General features: G+C 36.3%; 1 protein-coding gene across 7 annotated transcripts in view; it reads left to right on the top strand.

Moving 5' to 3' along the window:
* The window catches only part of Cwf19l2 (CWF19 like cell cycle control factor 2), a 268,444-nt gene that overhangs the window by 13,877 nt on the left and 231,356 nt on the right, over positions 1-23,211 (top strand). For all 7 annotated transcript variants that reach the window (XR_015451556.1, XM_087212140.1, XM_087212141.1 and 4 more), the window contains exons 6-8: positions 5,375-5,465; positions 8,164-8,279; positions 9,686-10,314. Coding sequence is in view for 6 of the 7 variants with exons in the window: in XM_087212140.1 (XP_087068266.1) it covers positions 5,375-5,465; positions 8,164-8,279; positions 9,686-10,314 (836 nt within the window). In the remaining variant the exon portion in view is untranslated. The remainder of the gene's footprint in view (positions 1-5,374; positions 5,466-8,163; positions 8,280-9,685; positions 10,315-23,211) is intronic.

The raw sequence follows: 23,211 nt of genomic DNA, 5'->3' as shown, positions 1-23,211 counted from the left end.
AAAGTATGAGCAGGTATAAAAAATATGAATAAGGAGGGCCGGGGATGTAGCTCAGTGGTTTTGCTGCTTGCTGTGCAAGCGCAAGGACCCGAGTTCGATCCTCGGTACCAAAAAAAAAAAATATATATATATATATATATACGAATAAGGAATAAATGATTATAAAGAAGGTAGACTTTAAGCCAATTGTGGTGGTGCATACCTGTAATCCTAGCTACTTGGAGGCTGAGGCAGGAGGATTACAAGTTCCTGGACAACTTAGTGGAGACCTACTACAAAAAAGAAAAAAAAAAAGCTTTCCTTATGGAACCTTGGAAGCCAGAATTTTGGGAACATCTTGACTAATTATTTAAAATATCTTTTTCTCTAAATTAGATTTGGAGTTGAAGTTCGTTGTATAAACAGAGGGCAGGGAAGGTACATCCAGCCATAGGGATAACTAGTGAATAGTGGAGTAAGAAAGATGAGCTGGATGAAATGAAGTCTGGGAGTTGATTTCACGCATTACATCCCACAATTATATCTATTTTTTCAGAGTGAACCTTTGATCATGCTATATTCCACTTAGAAGTTTTCTTCAATGATTCAAGTTACTAAGAATGCGTCTTTGCCATTTCTGATTTTCTCTTTCTAGTGCAGGGAGCACCACTTGTGATATTTCATGCCACCTTCTTTTCTCAGTCTATCCTTCAGAACATGGAATAAATTTTCCCCTGGAAAATTTATATAGAATAAACTGATCATGCTTTTTGTTTTGTTTTGAGACAAGGTCACACACTATGTAGCCCAGGCTGGCCTCAAACTTGTGATCCTCCTGCCTTAGCCTTCCAAGTGGTGAGATTATGGGCATGCCCCACCAGGCCTAGCTAGTCATGCTTTCTCAACTCTGACTTTTCTGTTTGTGAAACAGGTTGCCTGCAGAGATCAGATAGGGTTGGCCCTGTGCTTGCTACAGCTGGGAAAGTCTTCTTCATTGTAGGATTCATTTAGTAGGATCATTAGGCTTTCACTGAATGATTTTCTCCCAATTGAATGTTCATTAATAATACAAGTAGTTTTTGTATTTTATTTCCTATGCTTTTTTATTTCTTAACTTGTTCAGAACCTAGACAGTGTTGGTGATCCTATAGCAAGCGTGCCGCAGCAGGCTGTTTGTATCATTGAAAGCTCTAAAAGGTTCGCCATTGCTGACCTAGACTAAAAGAGAAAGGTACTATATTTACTGTTCCCCAGAGACCCCTGAAGCTGCCTGCAAATATACTCCTAACTCCTAACTAAAATTGCTGTTTAAGGCAAATTTCTTTCTCTCAGTTAATTTGAATCTGAACCAAACTAATTTAATCACTTGGACACACACTTCTCTACAAGTCCCTACCTCTGAATTTTTTTCATGTGATTCTTTTTCAGTGCATTCCTTTTATCTCTTTTTATCTTTTGTCTGCATCTTGTTTATCTTTCAAGGTCTGTCTCATACATACTATGAAACTCTTGCTATTTTTCTTGACTAAAATAAGTTTTTTCTTCTTTCATAGCACTTTATTTGTCCCTGTACGTTATTTACAGTTCTCTGTAAAATGCTGTGATACAGTAGTCTTATCTATTTTCCTTATAAAATTATAAACTTTTTGAGAAAGCGTGTTTTGTTTATATTTGTATTTTCTTTGCAGCTAGTATAGAAATCTGCACATAGTAGGAACTTTTTGTCTTTTTAAAATAATACGAAATTGTAGATATAGTCTTCTGTCCATGAATTACAATTTACCTTGCTACTCTATAAATCCTTAGATTTAGTTCTGAAGTTCATAATCTGTAGTATTTTGGGAGTTTTGCTTAGGTAAATATTCAGATTGTTGTGTGCAAAAGTAAATCGTCTAGACCAATGAGGGAGAGTACCCACTTTTCACACAGGCACATCAATTTGGATGTTTTATTCTTTGTGTACCATATTATTCTTAAGAATTCATACATATTATTTTTCTTGAGGAAAAAAAATGGCTCTTGTCTTAAATCAAATGGTAATTGTTGTAATGGCAGTGAAGATAATATGAAGGTAATGGGAAGAAGTCTAAAATTATAGTCATTAATTGGTATGAAGCATTTTGACTGTGTATCTTTTCCTGAGATTGGGGATATCATTTCTTTGGTGTCCTAAGACAGTGTTTTTAAAAATGTGGATCATAAAATTAATTTATTGGATTCAGCACTTAAGAAAATAAAATACCAGCATGTATTACTTGTAATAAAGATATATTTTATTTTCTAAAACAGACACACACACACACACACACACACACACACACACACACAAAATCACTGAGTGCCAGGATCATGGAAAGCCAGTGCTAGAGGCTATGTCTTTGTCCTCTTCTTTCCTTATGCCTACACATACTGCCAGATATGCCATAGCATTTATCTGTAGACCCAGGCTGTACCTTGTACCAATTCTTCAGCCTTTTACAAGCAGAAGACGCAGAAGACCTCCCTACCCAAGTCTTTGCTTCAGTGGTAAGACTTGCTTTTGCTCTGTCTCAGCTGGAGCACTCTTAGTATTTATTATCTTATACAAATTGAACTCAAGACTATAAGATTCAGCTTGTACATAGACCCCACTAAGTCTCTGGCTTCACTCTGGTGTACTGCTTTGCATTTCTGTTGTGTCTCTTGTCTACAGAGATATTTATCTTGTTTTGAACTTCAGTAAGTTTTATACTATGTATATCTTTTCTGTTTGTTTGGTTTTTTGAGTAAGGAGATTGTGATGGAGTAAAATCTTAAGTCATTTTTATTGAAAACCTGGACATGTTTTAGAGATCAGTTATGCTGACATATTTCTATTTCATTTTTTAATTTCTAGTCTTTCATCATTAACTGTATTGTAAGTATTCATCTATTAAGGACACCTATTTGTTTACTGTTTTTTAGTATTACAGTCAGTGCCACAACAAAGGACTTTGTGTATATTTTCTCGTACATACATGTGCTAGTGCGTATCTACAAGTGAAATGGCTTATTTATAGAGTATATAAATATGTTTTCTTTCACAAATACTTTCAGGATTATAGCAATTTATACTGTCTTAGCAATGTATTTCTTTTCCAGTACTTAGTATCTGTAATTGTCAAAGAAATTTTTATCTGACTAATTTATGCTAAGAAATTGTGTCTAATTTTTATTTTATTTCATTTTATTTTTTGGTACTGGGGATAGAATTTGGAACCTTGTGCTTGCGAGGCAGGTGGCGGAACCACTGAGCTAAATCCCTGGCCCTGTATCTCATTTTTAAATAGGCATTATTCTGACTATGACAAGAGAGATCTTTTCATGTTTTTGTTCATTCACATTTCTTTAGTGTAAACTATTTGTTTATGTTCTAGGTTTGTTTATCTTTTTCTTACTGATGTGTAGAAATTCTTTATATATTCAGACCTTTGTCTTTTATAGATTTTTAGATAGTATCTCACAATTTGTCAAGTCTCTTGTCAGATGTCCTATTCAGTGTAATTCAAGCTTTTAAAAAATCTGGTTGAGTATCTGTTGTGTTTCTTTTTGAGTGTCTAGTTAAGAGCACTACAAAAAGTTCCTTGATTATAGGTTCTCAGAAATTTTTTAGTAAACTAATAAGAGAGATAAGACAGAATCTTTTTTTTGGGGGGTACATACTACTAATAAGAAATCTAATCCAATTTTCCTTATCCCTTTAAGTTAATTTTTAATTTTGCCTTTTGAGGATTCTTTTTTGTCAGTTCCTAATGGATACATTTTAAAACTATCTAATATTTTTGTTTTCAACAATATGATTGGTTCATATTCTGGGAAAGTGACATTCTTGTAATTTAACACTTTCCATTTTCTCCATCTGATTGGCATTATTTATTAGTTCATGTAGGAAGTATTTTCTGACCTCCTGAGGTCAGGTATCAGTAGTATATAGTTCCATGGCACCCCTTGCTTTCATAGTACTTACCTGTATTGATATTGCTTAATTGCTTTTCTCCCTTTCCTAGATCTTAATTTCTTTGATGGCGAGGACCATGCCCACCTTATTGATTGTAACCCTAGGGCCTGGCATAGTGCTTGGAACACAGAGGGCACTTACACTGTGATCAGTGTCCTATTATCGCATGCTTTGGTTGCCACTACCATCTTCTCATTGGATTTGTGCATCCAATCATGTTCTCTAGTCTTCCACACTGAAACTAATTTGTTCTTTATGTAGTATAAAATTAATCACTTTCATGAGGCACTGTTACTTCCAGCATACAACCTCAACAGAAGTACATAATGGCTTATGTGTCTTAGACCCTGGTTAGTGTGTCATCCCCCACACCCCCCTTGCAAGGTCCCCTTAGGACCTAGCTTTTGACAGGCAGGCGCAGTGCCATTAAACTACATTCCCTACCCAATTCTGGTTAGTTTCTAACTTAATTTATTTTCACTACTTATTTCTATTTTTAAGTTTAAGCCAGTCTGAATTACTTTAAATTTCCCCAAAATGCTATGACCCTTCTTTCTTTCTTTTTTTTTTTTTTTTTATGACCCTTCTTTCTATAAGTGTCTTAGTTACTTTTCTTGTTGCTCGACAAAATACCTGACACAAGTTTGTAGAGGTTTCAGTCCATAGTTAGTTGGCTCAAGGCAGGGTAGCATGGCAGAGGGGCATCACAGAGGAGAAACAGTTCATGGCAGAACAGGAAGGAGGCAGGCAGCAAGCCTGTCTTTCCCATTTATCCGATCCAGTCTATAAGCCTTTTGGATGGTACCACCCACAACTAGAACAAGCTAAACCAATCAGTGGACTGATTTAGTTATCATACCCTTAATCCATGTTCATGTATCCACATTCACGGACCCTAGATCCAGCCACCTCTGAAAAGCCCCACCTATGGGTGCATGAGGCTTTGGAAGGACATCAAGATACAGGCCATAATAGAAAGGTTTTATGAGCCTGCTGGGCATGTTTATACCCCCTTCCCCAAGAAAACTTAGCTAATTTCTGCGCAACCTTGATCTAAGACTGCACATATTACCTCTTCTAGGAAGTCTTTGATAATTTTGTGTGAGAGAAGTTTGGAATCTTTTAGGGGGGCTTTAGTACTTTTTATTTTCAAAGCATGTGTCAGATAATATTGTCTGTATTTCTTACTGTATCATAAGATAGCAAGGGCTGAGTCAGGATTATTATACATCAAATATAATTCTGAGATATGGTAAGTATTCAGTAAAAAACATTGAATGCAAGTTACAGAATGGTGTGTCTTAAGAATGTTTTAAGTAATTTTTCAGGGTTACAATCTAGGTCTTGGACTTATTATTTATTAATTTTTTTGTGATGGGCTTAGTTTTAAATTTTAACCTCTGAAATGTTTTGTTCTAGTGTAAACTACTTGAAAGGGAATTGAATCCATATTGGAAGGATGGTGGGACAGGTCTGCCATCAGAAGACTGCAGTGAATCATCAGTTAAAGGTACTCCTATATTTTGGTTGTAGACACATAGGCATTTCTTGTAAGTTGGTATTCCTGAGGGATTTACCTGAGTTTATCATTGATAAAGTATTAGCAATCTTTTTTGTTATTTAAATCATTAGTACTTGGGAGAAAACTGATCAAAAGTTTTATCCTTGTTTTTATATAATGCTTTCTTGTAAGAATTTTTCTGGTGGCACAGGCCTATAATCCCAGCACTTAGGAGGTGGAAGCAAGGGGATCACCTTGAGTTCAAGGCCAGCCTGAACTAAATTGAAACTTGGGCCTTCCCACTAAGCTATTTCACCATCTTTTTATTTTTATTTTATTATTTATTTTGAGACAGGGTCTCACTAAATTACTGAGCTGCTCAGACTTGAACTTGGGATCCTCCTGTCTCAGCCTCTTCAGCATGAACCGCCACACCTAGACTGAATTTCAGTTTCAAATGGGTTAATTCAAAGTATGATTCTGTGAGGATATAATATTGTAAAACTCCCTTTGCTTTGTAAAAGGTATTTTGTCTATGAAAGTCATGAAAATAGTAACATATAAATAAAGATACAGTTTCTTATCTTCAGAAATTCTTACTTTGCCAGTATTCACAAAATTTGTATTGATATTAGGAGAATACTGTTATTTTCTAGCAGATGGAGACAAAATATTTAAATGTCATGTAAGCATATTTTATACCATGCTTTTAAAAAATATACCATTAAATGTTGCATTAACAACTCAATGAAAAGTTTACTGAATTATGATTATTAATCTGTCATACCATAAAGTATTGTAATTTATGATACCATCTTTTCATTTTAGTGATTTATCAGTAGGATATTTTCTAGCTTTTTATTCTAATCTGACTTTATTTTCGATAAAATTTTTTATATTTGTCCCTAGACATCATCAGCTCCTTTATAATAATTTTACTGACGTTATTAGTAATTATAAATTTACTTTTTACAGAAATGTCTCTCTGCTGGGTTAAGTAATAGTAACTGTAGTCATACAAGGTTCTCTTTGAAATATGGTCTTGTATGAGTTAGGGGAGTAGTAAGTTAGCTCAGACAAATTTTATGATCTGTACTTTTCCTATTTCTATTGTCAAGTCAGTCAATAAACAGGATTGACAGACCCAGTCCTTGAGTGTTGGCATGGAGTCAGCAGGTTCTTAAACCTGAGGGTAGAAGACCTGCAATTGGAGTTCTGTTGAGGCAGTGTATCTTAACTGGTAGAAATGGCAGAATCAAAGACACCTTTTAGAGAATCTCTCTTCCCTTTCACATACTTTCACTACTTCCCTTTCCCATGTTACATTTATTTAGAAGGAGGGAAAAGGACAGTTTTTTCTGTCATAGGCTCAGTTTCTAGAACTGAAATTAAGTTTTAAAACTGATCTGTAGGTTTTATTGCATGTACAGCTAATGTTACCACTCTGCTTAGACCAATGGTAGGGGAAACTGGCACCTAAAATCTTAAGAAGGTGGAGGTGACAGTGTTGTTCAGATTTTGGAATCAGTCTACTTTGGATTAGATTTTGTTATTTCTTTTTTTTTTTTTTTTTCGGTACCGGGGATCAAACTCAGGACCTTGTGCCTGCGGAGCAGGTGGTGAAACCACTGAGCTAAATACCTGGCCCAGATTTTGTTATTTCTATTTTTTTAAATTTGTGATTTTGAGAAAGATTTGTGGTTTTGAGAAAGTTTCCTGACCTTTCTGATCCCAGTCTATTCATTTATAATAGGTTGGCTGGGGATTTAGCTCAGTGGTTCTGCCTCCTGCCTCGCAAGCGCAAGGTCCTGAGTTCAATCCCTGGTACAAAAAAAAGAAAAGAATGTCCTCATTTATAATAGGTGATGATGATAGTCCATCTATCTCTCCCTTCCACCCTCCCTCCCGTCTTCATTTCCTTCCCTCCTCCCTCCCTTCCTTCCTCCCTCCTTTCCTTCCTCCCTCCCTTCCTTTCTCCCTCCCTCTTCTGTTTTTGTAGTACTGGGAATTGAGCCCAGGCCCTTCACAGCGAGCTACATGCTCAGCCCTTTTTTATTTTTAATTTTGAGACAGGGTCTTCCTAAGTTCCCCAGGTTGGAACTTGCAGTCTTCCTGCCTCAGCCTCCTAGGGTGTTGGGATTATAGGTGTGCTCCACTATGCCTGGCAGTAGTTCTCTTAAATAGTTATTGAGAACATTAAAGTAGAAAATCTTTTCACACAGCACCTGGAATATAGTGAATACTTGATGATAGTAATGTCAAATTCTTGTTCTGTGATTTAATGTTTTGGAAAGGCTTTATCAAGAGTTTCTTGGTAATATCTGGCATACCATAATTTTCAATAATTAATTCATTAATCTTGATTTTTTTTCTTAGAGAAAACTAGATGGAACAACCATTTCCAGAGCTCATACAAAATTATTTAAAATCATATTTTAGTAATAGATATATCTGATATCCTTTTGTACTCATTCTTTTAAATTGGAATTTTCTTCAAGATAGTATTGTTTTCTTTTTCATAGTGACAAAGTTTCATAGTTTGCACATTATAGGTGCTCAAATATTTAGAATTTGAAGTGTGATTATATTTTTATGTATTCAAATAAAGTATTCAATTTTATACTTTGGAAGTTATAGAAAAAATATGTATTATTAATTTTATGATAATCATATAAAAAGTAAACTAACAGTTCTTCCTGGAATTTAGTCTCAGGAATAGAGGATGGTGGATTAAGCTGGCTAAGGAAATCTTACCAAAGAATGAAAGAACAAGCTGAAAAACAAAACAGAAAATTTGAGGACATTGTAGCTGAAAGATATGGGGTAGGTACCTATATAAGGACATATTATTATTTTCTTAGTTATATGAAAAATTAAGTGTCTTTAACTTTGTTTTGTGCCATGAAACACTTTTGAATTGAACTGATAGTCAATCTTTTGTATTTATACTGATAAAGTCATTTTCTGTTTTTTATGTAGCATGTTTGTATTGACATTGTGCATGGAAAACTTAAATGTGTGTATTAATATAAAAATAACATTTTCTTATTTTAAGGAAATTTTAATAATGTAGGAGGCCCTCCTTAGTGCACTTTTGGAGATGGCCATTCTTAAAATTTTCTTGTGTTCCAGAGGTTGGTATATTGTAGAGTTTTTGTGTTTTTTTTTTTGGTACCAGGGATTGAACTCGGGTCCTTGCGCTTGCGCAGCAGCCGACAAAACCACTGAGCTAAATCCCTGACCCTATTGTAGAGTTTTGGCATTTTCCAAAATTGTTTTTTAATTTATCATCATTATTTTTTAAAAGTGTGCATATGCTCTTGAAAACAATGTAGCCATGCAACATGTTATATATGACATTTTAGAACCAGCTTACTTTCTTTTCTTTTTAGGTAATGTGTCATCTATCTACCCTGATCTGTGTATACACTCATATTTAAGTATTCTTTTCTCTGATACAGTTTTATTTTAAGAATATTTTTAGTTTTGAGTTTGGAGATTCAGGAATTAGGGATTTTTTAATGTACAACACTCACTCTCCCAAGACTTATTAGAGTACATCCTTCTGATCTGGAAAATCAGCTGGGGGAAATTTTCTTGTGTACATTTAATTTTTAGGAATGTTCTTCTCCCATCATCTTTGCTCTTTCTGAGTGCGCTAGTACATGCAGATTATAGTCTAGAACCAATTGTTCTTGTGTCTTTTTTCTTATAACTTATATCTGTTTATCATTTCCTAAGCTATAGAGAATCTCCAGGCTAATTTGGTTTTTAATGCTTTTTATTCTATTTTTTATATCTTGGCATTTTTTGTGGCACACAGTTTTCATTTATTAGTCTTTCTTGTTTGAAACTATTTTTTTCATGAGAGTGTTTTAACAACAGGGTAGCCTTTTGAATCTTACTACCCAGTCAGAATTATTTATTATTTTTTAAAAAATTATATCTCCACTGTATTCTGTATTATGCTCTGTGTTGTACAGAGCATTTGTTTTAAGAAGCTCCTCTTTTGAGATCGTTTTGGTTATTTGATAATTTTTCATTGTTTGTTCATCCTTTTTAGAGTATTTTAGTGGAGGATAACTGTATGGGTTAACCGCCCCTTCCCCAACTTGGTGGGTTTTTCTCTCCTTGTGCCACTTGTACAGTGGGTCATGGCATAGTGGCATGTGAAAGACACATCACTGAATATTTCATAATTTTAGGTATGTTATTTTTTTCCTTTGTAGTCAATGGAAATATTTCAGTTGAAATTAGAAGAAGCTGAAAAAACTGCATCCAAAAATCAAGATTATAGACAAGAACGATGGAGGAAACCAACATATTCAGATAAAGTTCAAAATAGTCAAGAAAAAAAATTAGACTTAGTAAAATATAATAAAAGTTCAAGAGTTAAGTATGATACAACAGAGATTGCAAATAGTAGCAATAATGATAAATTTAGTAGTAATGAAAAAGATAAGAGAGATGGGTCTTTAGAATCACATAGAAGAGAATTCAGTCCAAGGCAAAATCAAGAGTTCACTACTCCAGGAAATTTGAGACCTAAATTCTTAAGACCATCTGATGATGATGAGCTGTCATCTCATAGCAAGGCTAGAAATTTTGAGCCATCTAGTTCATCTACATTAGTAGCTCAGGGTTCTTTGCAGTGTGGTTTCCAAAAGCCCATGGAAAACAATGAAGAAAGATTAACATCTTGGAGTCAATCTGATGGGAGAGGAGACAAGAAACATTCAAGTAAAAAGCCACTGGACACCAGTAGCGGTGTTGACTCTCGACACATTCCAGGAGACGTGGGAGAAAAATTACCAGCTGAGAATGTGAGAGATGACCCTCCAAAGTCTACATTTACTGGGTATTTTATTATTTGGTTTTTAAACCAATAAATTACTATTAAGATCATGAAGATTCAAAGAAATGACCTTCATTAGAATATCAGTTATTACATATGAGCATGTTCTATTTCTTTTTTTTTTTTTTTTTGGTACATTTTATTGGTACATTTTAGGTATACAATTCGTTTACATTTATCATTGGGTGTTTGTACCTGTACATGATATATCTTGGTTTTTATTTTTTTCCCCATTACCTGTGCACCCTTCACCCCCTCCACCCTTCCCTATTTACATAGATTTCATTTCCATTTTTTTTTCTTATAGTTTTTCCTTTCCCCTTCCCCTCCTTTCACTCCTTCGTCTTTGGACCTTTTATCCTATTTCAAATTATCAGTTATTCATTTTAATCATTTTAACTCTTGTTTACACTATCAGTTTCTCACACTAGTGAAACTATTCGGTATTTACACGTGTGTCCTATTTATTTCACTTAAGAGTATGGCCTCCATATGCATCCATTTAGCTATAAATGACTAGTTTTTCATTCTTTATGGCTGAGTAGTACTCCATTTTATAAAAAAAACCACGTTTTCTTTATCCATTTTCCAGTTGATGGGCACTTAGGCTGCTTCCAAGCCTTAGCTATTACAAACTGTGCTGCTGTGAACATGGGTGCACATATATCACTGTGGTATGATTCTTTTACTCCTTTTGGGAAGATGCCCAGCAGGGGAATAGCTGGGTCAAATGGGACCTCTAGTCTTAGTTCTTTGAGGTATCTCCATACTGACTTCCACAGTGGTTGCACCAGTCTGCACTCCCACCAACAATGGAGAAGGGTTCCTTTCTCCCCACAACCTTGCCAGCATTTATTATTTCTTAAAATTGATAGACTAGAAGAAATAAAATATGTACTTTCTGGGCCGGGGATTTAGCTCAGTGGTTCCGGAGTCTGGTGCGCAAGCACAAGGTTCTGAGTTTGATCCCCGCTACCAATAAAAAAGGTGGTTTTTGTTTTTTGTACCAGGGATAGAACTCAGGTGCCAGGCAGGTGCTATGCCACTGAACTACATCCCTGGCCCAGGATACAAAGTTTTACTAATATAATGCAATAGTTTCATTTTATGGATTGCATTTTACTTTACAGTTTTATTTAACAAAGAGCTAAAGGAATTCAGTAGCTGTATTTGCTCAAATTTTATTGCTGTTTACAATTTAAGCTGAATGAAGCTGGGTGTGGTGGTACAAGCCTATAATCTCAGCACTCTGGCTGGGAGGTAGGAGCTAGGCTGGGGTTAGGAACATTACTGCAAGTTCTGGGCTAACTGGGCTAAATAATGAGTTCAAGCCCAGCCTGAACTGCACAGTGAGACCCTTAAGGGAACTACCCTATTGTTAAATCATAAATACTGTGTGTCTACTGGAGGTGTAGAAAACTAAAGAAAAGTTTGCTACCATAGCCCAGATACGTAGTGACAAATGTACGCTAGAGATCTTGTGGAGGCAAATGTGAATTGTGGGGTAGTTTGTAGAGAAGAAGAATCCACTCTGAGCAGTTGACAGATTTCAAACATAGCATCAGTTTTATAAGTGAAATATTGGTATGATAGTGCTTGTGTCCAAAATGATTAGGAAAATAGATACCAATTATTGGCTTTGTTATTGCTGTATGTGTTGATTTAGGCCTGAATCAGAAGATGAAGAAACCTGGATTGAGTGGTATCAATCCTGGGAAAACTTGATTTAGCCATAGAACTAGCCTTGTTAGAGATAGAAATAAAAAAATAAGTATCCAAAGAATAATGACAACTTACACTTTGATGATCATTAAAGTATGGCAAAAATACTACCAAATGAATGAGACACTATGATAATAGGTTTTAGGAAACAATAATCAGTAGTAACAATAGATACAAACATTGTGGTTTGGGATTGTGTTTCTGGAAAATTTCTTTTTTCTTTTCTTTTTTTTTTGCACTTTATTAAATTCTTTGTACATTGTAGGTATACAACACAATTACATTTCTCATTGGGAATTGTACCTTTATATAATGCATCTTGGTTCTTATTTTTTCCCCATTCCTAGCCCTCCCTTCATGCCCTCCACCCTTCCCTATTTGCAAAGACTTTATTTCCATTTTTTCCATTTCTCAGCACTTTTCCTTTCCCTTCTTTCCTTTCCCCTGTGCCTCCCACTACCCCTACCCCTTTGGACCTTTTCTTCCTATTTTACATTATCGATTATTCATTCTAATCATTGGTACATTTTAGGTATACAATATAATGACATTCATCATTGGAGATTTGCACCTTTACATAGTCTCTCTTGGTTCTTGTTTTTCACCCTTGCCCAGTCATCCCTTCAACCCCTCCAGCCCTCCCTATTTACAAAAATTTTGTTCCTATTTTTCCGTTTTCTCATATTAATCCCATTCCCTTCTATCCTTTCCCTTAGCCCTCCCACTTCCTTTGCCCCTTTTCTTCCTATTTCACATGACCTATTATACATTTAGTCCTTATTTACACTTTCAGTTTCTCACACCAGAGAAACTATTCGGTATTTACACATCTGTGTCCTATTTATTTCACTTAAGAGTATTGCCTCAATGTGCATCCACTTAGCTATAAATGTCTCTAATTTCTCATTTTTTATGGCTGAGTAGTACTCCATTTTATAAAAAAATCACATTTTCTTTATCCAGTCTCCAGTTGATGGGCATTTGGGCTGTTTCCAAGTTTTAGCTATCACAAACTGTGCTGCTATGAACGTGGGTGCACATGTATCACTGTGGTGTGATTCTTTTAATTCTTTGGGGAAGATCCCCAGCAGTGGAATAGCGGGGTCAAATGGGATTTCCAGTCCTAGTTCTTTGCGGTATCTCCATACTGATTTCCACAGTGCTTGCACCAGTCTACACTCCCACCAGCAGTGGAGCAGGGTTCCTCTTTCCCCAAAGCCCCGCCAGCATTTGTTATTGGTTGATTTCATGATGGCAGCCATTCTTTCTGGAGTGAAGTGGAATCTCAGTGTTGTTTTCATTTGCATCTCTCGAATGACCAGTGATATTGAACATTTTTTCATGTATTTATTTGCTATTTGTATTTCTTTGTGTGAGAAATGTCTGTTCATTTCAGATGCCCATTTTTGGACTGGGTCTTTAAATTTGGGAGGTCTGATCTTTTTAAGTTCTTTATAGATTCGAGATAGTAGACCTTTGTCTGAGGAAGAGCAGGTGAAGATTTTTTCCCACATTGTGGATTGTCTCTTCACACTGCTGGTTTCTCTTGCTGTGCAGAAGCCTTTTAATAAGAAGAGATCCCATTTGTTGATTGTTTGTGCTAGTTCACAGGCAACTGAGGTTTTGTTCATAAAATCTTTTCCTACACTGATGTCTTCAAGGGTTCTACCTAACCTCTGTTCCAACTGGTTCAGAGTTTCTATTTTAATATTTAGATCTTTAATCCATTTTGATTTTAGTTTAGTGCATGGGGAGAGATATAGGTCTAGTTTGAATCTTTGGCAAGTTGAAGCCCAATTTTTCCAGCACCATTTCTTAAAGAGGCTATCTTTCCTCCAGTGAGGGTGTTTGGCTCCTTTATCGAAGATGAGATGGCTGAGTGTGTCTGGAGTTGTTTCTGCATCTTCTAATCTGTTCCACTGGTCCTCAAGTCTGTTTCTTTGCCAGTACCATGCTGTTTTTATCATAGTAGCTTTGTAGTATAGTTGCAGGTTGGGGATTGTGATACCCGCTGCCATGTCTCTGTTACCTAGAATTGCTTTTGCTATTCTGGGTCTCTTCTTGCTCCAAATGAATTTTTGGATTGTTTTCTTGAGGTCTGTGAGGCATACTGCTGGGATCTCAATTGGAATCGCATGAAATTTATATAGCAGTTTAGGAAGTATGGCCATTTTCACTATATTGATCCTTCCTAGCCAGGAGCAGGGGATGTGTGTCCATTTTCTGATATCATCTTCAATCCCTCTTTTCAGAGTGCCATAGTTTTCAGAGAAGAGGTCTTTGATTTCTTTTGTTAGGTTGATTCCTAGGTAGTTCAGTTTTTTGGATGCTATTGTGAAAGGAATTATTTGCCCTATTTCTCTCTCAGTGAGTCTGTCATTCGTGTAGAGGAAAGCTATTGATTTTTGTGTGCTGACCTTGTAACCAGCTACTTGACTGAATTTGGTTATTAAGTCTAGAAGACTTTTGGTGGAGTTCTTGGGGTCTTCTATATAGAGTATCATGTCATCTGCAAATAATGACAATTTGACTTCTTCATTTCCTGTCTTTATTCCTTTTATTTCTTTCTCTTGTCTAATTGCCATGGCTAATGTTTCCAGAACTATATTGAACAAGAGTGGTGATAGTGGACATCCTTGTCTTGTTCCTGATTTTAGTGTGAAGGATTTCAGTTTTTGTCCATTTAGTATGATCTTGGCTGTTGGTTTTTCATAGATGGCTTCTATCAGTTTGAGGTAGAGACCATCTATTCCAATTTTTTTTAGGGTTTTTATCATAAATGCATGTTGAATTTTGTCAAATGCTTTTTCTGCATCTATGGAGATAATCATATGGTTTTTGTCCTTGGCTCTATTGATATAGTGTATTACATTGATTGATTTGCATATATTGAACCATCCCGACATCCCTGGGATGAATCCCACTTGATCAGGGTGTATGATCTTGTTGATGATCTTCTGCATTCTGTTGCCAGTATCTTATTAAGGATTTTTGCATCTATGTTCATTAGTGAGATTGGCTTATAGTTGTATTTTTCAGTTGGGTCTTTCTCTGCTTTGGGGATCAAGGTGATGCTTGCTTCCAGGAATGAATTTGGGAGTATTGCTTCCCTTTCAATTTCATTGAAGAGTTTAAATAGTAGCGGCAGCAGTTCCTCTCTAAATGTCTTGTAGAATTCAGCAGTGAAGCCATCAGGGCCTGGGCTTTTCTTAGTTGATAAGTTCTTAATTACATTTTCAATTTCATTGGTTGATATTGGGTTGTTCAGAATTTTTATGTCTTCTTCATTCAACTTTGGTAATTCGTATGTATCTAGGAATCTGTCCATTTCTTCTGTGTTGTCCATCTTATTGGCGTATAGGTTCTGGAAGTAGGTATTAATGATTCTCTGGATTTCTGCTGGGTCTGTTGTAATTTCACCCTTTTCATTCCTAATTGCATGGATTTGGGCCTTTTCTTTCCTTTTTCTGACAAGGTTGACTAAAGGTTTATCAATTTTGTTGATTCTTTCAAAGAACCAAGTCTTGGCTTCATTGATTTTTTTTTATTGTTCTCCTAGTCTCCATTGCATTGATTTCTCCTCTGATCTTTATAATTTCTTCCCTTGTATGAGCTTTGGGGTTGTCCTGCTCTTCTTTTTCTAGAAGCTTGAGGTTCAGCATCAGGTTGTTTAATTGGGCTCATTCTGTTTTCCTAATATGCGTATTCACTGCTATGAATTTCCCTCGTAAGAGTGCTTTCATTGTGTCCCATAGATTCCGATATGTTGTATTGTCATTGTCATTTAACTGAAGGAACTGTCTGATTTCTTCTTTAATTTCCTCTGTGACCCATTGGTTATTCAGAAATGTGTTGTTCAATTTCCACGTGTTTATGAAATTTTTTGAGTTTCTTTTGCTATGGATCTCCTATTTCATCGCACTATGGTCTGATAATATACAGGGGATAATTTCAATTCCTTTGCACTTACTTCAACATGTTCTATGTGTGAGTATGTGGTCTATTTTGGAGAATGACCCATGTGCAGCTGAGAAGAATGTGTATTCTGATTTTGTGGGGTGGAAGACTCTGGAAACATCTGTTCAGTTCATTTGTTCAAGAGTTTGATTGAGTTCTAGTATTTCATTACTTATTTTTAGTCTAGTTGATCTATCTATTTGTGACAGTAGGGTGTTGAGGTCCCCCACTACAATTATATTAGTACATGTAAGACTTTTCATGTCCACTAGTATTTGTTTTATATAGTTGGGTGCACTAGTGTTTGGTGCATAGATATTTATGATTGTCATCTCTTCCTCTTGGATTCTTCCCTTTACAAGGATGTAGTGTCCTTCATCTCTTTTCATCAGTGTTGGTTTGAAATCTACTTGATCTGCCAAGAGGATAGCTACTCCTGCTTTTTTTTGGGTTCCTGTTGCATGCAGTATTGTTTTCCACCCTTTAACTTTCAGTCTATGAGTTTCCTTTTGAATGAAGTGTGTTTCTTGTATGCAGCATATTGTTGGATTTTGCTTCTTGACCCATTCTGCCAGTGTATTTCTTTTGATTGGTGCATTGAGTCCATTAACGTTGATGGTTATAACTGAAACGTATTGACTTGTCATTGCCATGACTTTTTCTTTTTGTTGGGTTCTCCCCCTTCCCATTTAATTTCTTGTCATGCCAGATGGGTTCATTCTGCTTTGCTTCCTGGGGTTGTGATCCTCAATGTCTGTTCCTAGGCTATTGTGTAAAATTCTTTGGAGTGCTGGTTTGGTATTCACAAAGTTCCTAAGGTGCTCTGTATCATGAAAGTATCTTATTTCTCCATCCATTTTGAAAGATAGTTTTCCAGGGTACATCAATCTGGGTTGGAGGCTGTGTTCTTTTAGGGCTTGGAATATGTCACTCCAAGCTTTTCTTGCCTTGATGGTTTGTGTTGAGAAGTCTGCTGTGATCCTGATGGGCTTTCCTTTGTATGTGATTTGTTTCTTTTCTCTGAGTGCTTGGAGAACTTTGTTCTTCTGTTGTGTTTCTGGAATCTTAGCAATTATATGCCTATGTGTAGATTTTTTTTGATCAAGGCTATTTGGAGTCCTATATGCCTCAGTTATCTGTATGTCAAGCTCTTTTCCCCTGCTTGGGAAGTTTTCTGCCATTATTCCTGTGAAGAGATTTTTTTATGTCATCTGCACTCTCTCCTGTTTCTTCATTGAGCCCAATCAGTCTTATGTTATTCTTTTTTGCATCATCTAGCAGCTGCTGGATTGATTTCTCATGTTCCCTTATAATTTTGAAGCAATTTTTCTTTTCCTGGTCACTAATTGCAATCTTATCTTCTGTATCTGAAATTCTGCCCTCACATTGGCTCATTCTGCTGTGTAGACTTTCAGTGGAGTTTTTCATGTCCTGGAAATCTATTTGCATCTGTTTTATGAATTCCGTTTGTTTCTTATGTTGGGATTCCATCATGTTCCTGATCTCCTCTCTAGATTTATTAATCAAGTGTTACACTAGGGACACAATTTCTCCTGTTATCTGAGAAATTATTTCTGATTTCATTTTTTCCAGATCCCCTTTTGTTGCCAGTTCAGTGGGTCCAGGTGGTTGAATATCAGAGTGTTCCATCTCATTTCCCTTTGGGGTTGCTGTAGGTGATCTGGAAGTCTGGCTTTGAGATTTATGTGTTTTCTCATTTCGACTGGGCCAGGGGGCTGTTAGCGCCTGCACGGATTACCTCCTCTGAGGTGGGTGCGGTGGGATGGGGGCCGGGAACAGCGGTAGGGATGGTGACCCAAAAGCCCTTTCCTGTGGGCTGGGAGCAGCCGGAGGGATGGTGGCCGGGAAACCCCTTCCTCTGGACCAGGAGCAGTGGGATGGCGGCTCAGAAGCCCCTATGTCTGGGCTGGGAGTGGTGGGAAGGATGGTGGCCCAGAAGCCCCTTCCTCTGGGCCAGGAGCAGCGGGACAGAAGGTGGCCCAAAAGCCCTTTCCTCTGGGCTGGGAGCAGCGGGAGGGATCGTGACCGGGAAGCCCCTTCCTCTGGACCAGGAGCAGGGGGACGACGGCTCAGAAGGCCCTACCTGTGGACCAGCAACAGTGGGACTCAGTACCTTGGTCTGGTGGTCTGGTGTCCTCTGCGCCTTGGTAATGTGGAATCAGGTGGCTGCTTGTCTGCAGTGGGGTGATTCGGTGTCTTCCTAGTGACTCAGGACCTCGGTAGGGCGTGCACAGACCTGCCTGTCTGCAGCGGGCTGATTCGGAGTCTTCCGTGTGACTCAGGACCTCTGTAGGGCGTTCACAGACCTGCCTATCTGCAGCGGGCTAATTCCGCGTGTATTCCTTGGGACTGGAGACCTCGGCAGGGTGTGGGCAGACCTGCCTGTCTGCAGCGAGGTGATTCGGGGTTTTCTGCGTGACTCAGGACCTCGGTAGGGCGTGCACAGACCTGCCTGTCTGCAGCGGGCTGATTCGTCGTCTTCCGCGTGACCACATGATCTTGAAGTTAGTATGGGTCAGTGTGGGATCCAATTTACTCATACGGATAGGAGGATTAGCCATGGGTAGAAATATTTGTAAGAAGAGGAAAATGTGGCTGAAGATTGTGAGTGGGAGGAGAGAAAATTCAGAAATTCTTTCTTGGCAACTTAGGTCAATGTTTTTCCACGAATAATCTCTAGATTTGGTTATTCTCTTGGTCTGAATAAGGACCACAAAGAATTTGGTAGCTTTGAAGTGGCAGGATGAGGCAAGTGTGTTGTAACAATTTGGCTCACATACATACACCTCTCAAAATTGAGCTAGCCTCTTGTTGTTAGGCTTTGTTACTGATTTTAGTTTATTTTTATGCCCACATTTTGAGGAACCTTCCGAACAAAATTACTCCAAATATTGTTGGTCCATGTGCATCTCATATTTCTCTTAAGTAATCATTGGATCCTGAAAGATTGAGAACAGACTCACTAATTTTCAAATTTGAAAAAATGTGTCTGGACCAGTATAACAAGGAATGGAGTAACAAGGGGTGATTATTTTTGCATTGAAAATAGCACTTCATACCTGTTAGAATGACTCATGCATTTGATCTTCCATTCATCTTATATTTTCTGAATGCTTTTATTTACTAGATCTGGTGGTATAAAAATAATTATAACAAAGTTTCTTTTAAGGAACTCTTATCATGGGAGAGGCAGTCATATAGATAATCTAAACAGATATGGTACATAAAGTACCATAAGTTATAAGTAGAAGTATAGGTATTTACAGTTAACAGTAGTTATACTTTGGAAGGGGCAGTGAGCTCTTCTGGGATAATACTATGGTACTTGGATTCTGGAAAGTTATAGACAAAGTTGTGAGGTCTTTATGAAGGATGAACTTATTAGTAAGTAGGAAATGACAACCAACTTGGAGGGGGAAACTGGAGATATGAGAATAGCGTGATGTAACTGAGTGTATGCAAGTGGTGGTTTAGAATGTGTGATGTGTTGCCTTCCTAAGAGCAGGATATATCTCCTGGTCTGTATCTCTAAATTCTATTAGCGTGCTTAGCAAATAATAGCTTCTCAATAATTGTAAAATGTGGTTGAGGAAGAGGAAGACAGGTGGAATGTTAGAAGTACTGCCTTGTAAATGGCTCCAGAAGTCATGCTTGTGAGTTAATTTTTTTTATGAATGGTAAGAAATAATCTCAAGGAGTATAAACAGATAAGATTTGTATTTTGAAAAGATTCCAGAGATAGTGTGAAGGTTAGACTGAAAAATGGAACAGATTTGAGGTAAATTCTCTGATGAGGAGGCTGTAGTTTACAAGAAGTTCTGAATCAAAGGAGTGAATGTACAGAAGGAGAGGGGGAGCTTGAGTTGCCATCCATGAGCCAGTGATGAAGCTTTTTAAAAGTTCTGGAAAGATTTGGTTCTTCCTTGTACTTGCACAGCTGTAGGCATTCTTATTTTTAACCTGTTTTTGTTGTTGTTGAAAGAGAATACATCATTGGATTTTAGGTATGGTGAATATACAACTGTTTGGAAGATTCTCCTGTGACTCAGTAATTGGCTGTCAGTGACAAAGAGAACAAATAATTGTCGAGGGTAGATACTGTGTTTCAATATCATTATGTTACGCAGTTACTATAATTATATTTCTATACTTCATCCCAATAATATGAAAGTAGGTATTAATCATTTTCTTTATTTTATAGCCTTGGAAAGGTTAAGATAACTTATCCAGTGAAGCTGGTAAATTGCAGAGTCTGAATTTGAACCCATGTCAGTCTGACTCTAAAACTCCTTTTCTTATAATACTAAGAGGGGTTTACCATTTCTTGCAAAGAAAAAGGAAACAACTGGCATTATAAAGACACAACTTTTAGTATTTGATGAAAAGTTTGCAGAATTTGATTAATTGTCTGTGGATATTTATACTTTCATTTTTACCCATATCTCATAATCTTAATTCCATGTAGATATTTGATATAGTAGTTTGTGTTAATATCAATATCCCTAAAGTCCCTTCCTCAAAAGAAGTGATGACTTGAAGAAAGGCTTTTAGTCCTTCGTTCTTCTGATTTTATTAAACTTATGTTTGCTTGCAAGATGGTTTACCCTTCGATAACAGTTTAGGAGGAAATCTTGTGTAGAATGGTTCTATAGCAGAAGTTTGGAGAAATATCAGGGAAACCACCTTAGACATTTTTACCTTCCTCTTAGCTGGTTAATGTTGAGATAAAAAATAGATGACATAGACATAAATTTCATTGGAAAGGAAAATCTGATCAGGTGTTTGAGTACTTGGAAAGTAAAGAAAGGCAGAAAAGGCAGAAGGAAAGGCAGCAAAGAAGTTTCTCACTTAGGAAACAGTAGTTTGAAAGGTAGAACCTAGCTCAGGTAGACTTCATGGGGACAAAATTGAACTGATTTTCTTTGGAAAGGTTGTGAACTGTGATTATTTTATTTTGCATTATACAAACATACAAAAAGTTCACTAGTATCTATAATTTTTACCTAATGGATAAGTACGGTAAATTTTTCAAAGCAGAGTATAAGAAAGAAGGCAAATTGAGAAAAAGTTTGTTGAGTAGGAAGTAAAAAATTACAGAAATATGATCGAACTGACAATTCAAATAAATAACATTTACAATACAATGAAAATGACATGTACCTCAGAATTTAATTTGAAAAAAATTACTGAAAAAATTTTCATGCAGAAAGTACAACTTATGATATAAGCAATAACTCAATCCATAGAGGCATATAAAAAGTTATAATGTTCTTCTGATCATACTTATGCAGTGTCCCTGTTTGTTTTAATTGGTTTTAAAATACAGATTGAAAGAACATGAGGGGAAGGAAAATATATTACTTTCTAATGTTGCCTTACCATAGGTTTCTTAGTCTAAACACTAGAGTATTGCCTTTCCTATTACCAATATGAGAAGTGGCTGCTATAGCAAAGATAGTGGCATTTTTAAAAACACAAATGCTATGTGTTAAAATATTTATATATTTTTTACGGCAAAGAATTCACAACTTAAAAGAGTTTCTATACATGGTTAATAGGTCAATTTTTGGTTTGAGTTTTAAGTTATATATTTTGCTATTCTTTGTTTGGAGGGTATTTTGAGAACATAGGTTAATTTCAGTAAAGTAAGATAAAGCCTAGGAATTCAGGAAAACTGGTAGTAATGTAGATATATCCTTTATATTGGAGCTGATGATAGTGTTTAAAATATGTTCTGCCTTTAACTTTATTGCTTTCCTTTGAGGATTTTTAAAAACAACTTTATTGAGATATAAATTATATGATGAACTGCATATATATAAATATATATATATATATATAGAGAGAGAGAGAGAGAGAGAGAGAGAGAGAGAGAGTATACAGTTTGGTTAAGTTTTGAGACTGCATATTCTTATGAAACTATTATTCCAAAGAATCTCCCGGTACTCTCCATCTTTCCTCTTCCCACACCACCATCCGCCACTTGCAGAAATCACCTAGCTGCTCTCTTTTAATTATGTACAAGTTTGCGTTTTTAAAGTCTTATACAAATTGGATCATATAGTATGCACTCTTTTTTTTCAGGGAGAGTTCTGACTTTTTTCACTCGATGTAATTATTTTGAGCTTCAGCCATATTGGTACATATATTAATAGGTTGTTCCTTTTTATTGATTGATAGATATAAGACAGTTTGTTTCTCCATTCTACTGTTGGCATGTTTAGATTGTTTCCAGTTTTTGACTATGACAATGCTCCTCTGAACATTCATGTACATATGCTTTTCCCTTGGATAACTACTTAGGAGAGCAAGATTACTTGGTACCTGTATAATTAAATAATAAGAAAATACTGAACTGTTTTCCAAAGTGGTTGTATCATTTCACATTTCTACCAGCAGAGTGTGAGAGCTCCAGTTCCCCATATCCTTAGAAGAATATGATCATCTGTTTAATTTTGACTGGATTTGTAGTGATATATCATTGTGGCTTTGATTTGCCTTTCCCTTAATGACTACTGATTTTGAGTATCTCTTCAAGTGCTTATTTGCCATCTGCATATCTTTTTGTAAAGTGCTTAGAATGTGTAGCGATGTTACCTGTCTATTGACAATTTGTGTCTCTATTTTCCTGATCAGCCAGGCTAAAGGTGTATAGTTTTTATTGAATTTCTTGAAAAGCTGCTTTTGTTTTCACTGAAGTTTTTTATTGTTATTATTTTATATAGGGTCTTGCTATGTTGTCCAGGCTGGTCTTGAATTCATGGAGTCAAATGATCCTCTTGCTTCAGCCTTCTGAGATGCTGAAACTACAGATGTTTCCTACCATGCCTGGCAATTTTCTAGTTCATGTATTTCCACTTTGATTTTTTATTAATTCTTGTATTCTGCTTATACTGGTTTAATTTGTTCTTCTTTTTCTCCTTTCTTGGGTATAAGCTGAGATTTTTCTTTTTTTTTATATGTGCTCATCTGAAGTAAAGCTTTTGTGGCATTCCACACATTCTAACATACTGCATTTATATTTGCGTTCAGTTCAAAATACTTTGTAATTTCATTTTGATTCTCTTTTGACCTGTTCGTTACTTTATAGGAATGTTATTCAATTTTCAAATAGTTGAGGATTTTCTGAAGACACTTTTTAATGATTTAATGAAGTTTTACATATTATTGCCAATTTTCTGTTTATTCTCTCAGGTATAG

Source organism: Heterocephalus glaber, unplaced genomic scaffold, assembly GCF_053883595.1.
Source record: "Heterocephalus glaber isolate CG9 unplaced genomic scaffold, H.glaber_assembly_v1.0 deba00001429, whole genome shotgun sequence".
Classification (NCBI taxonomy): Eukaryota; Metazoa; Chordata; class Mammalia; order Rodentia; family Bathyergidae; genus Heterocephalus; species Heterocephalus glaber.
Note: the sequence above shows the minus strand (reverse complement) of the source record. Positions and strands in the feature narration are given on the sequence as shown.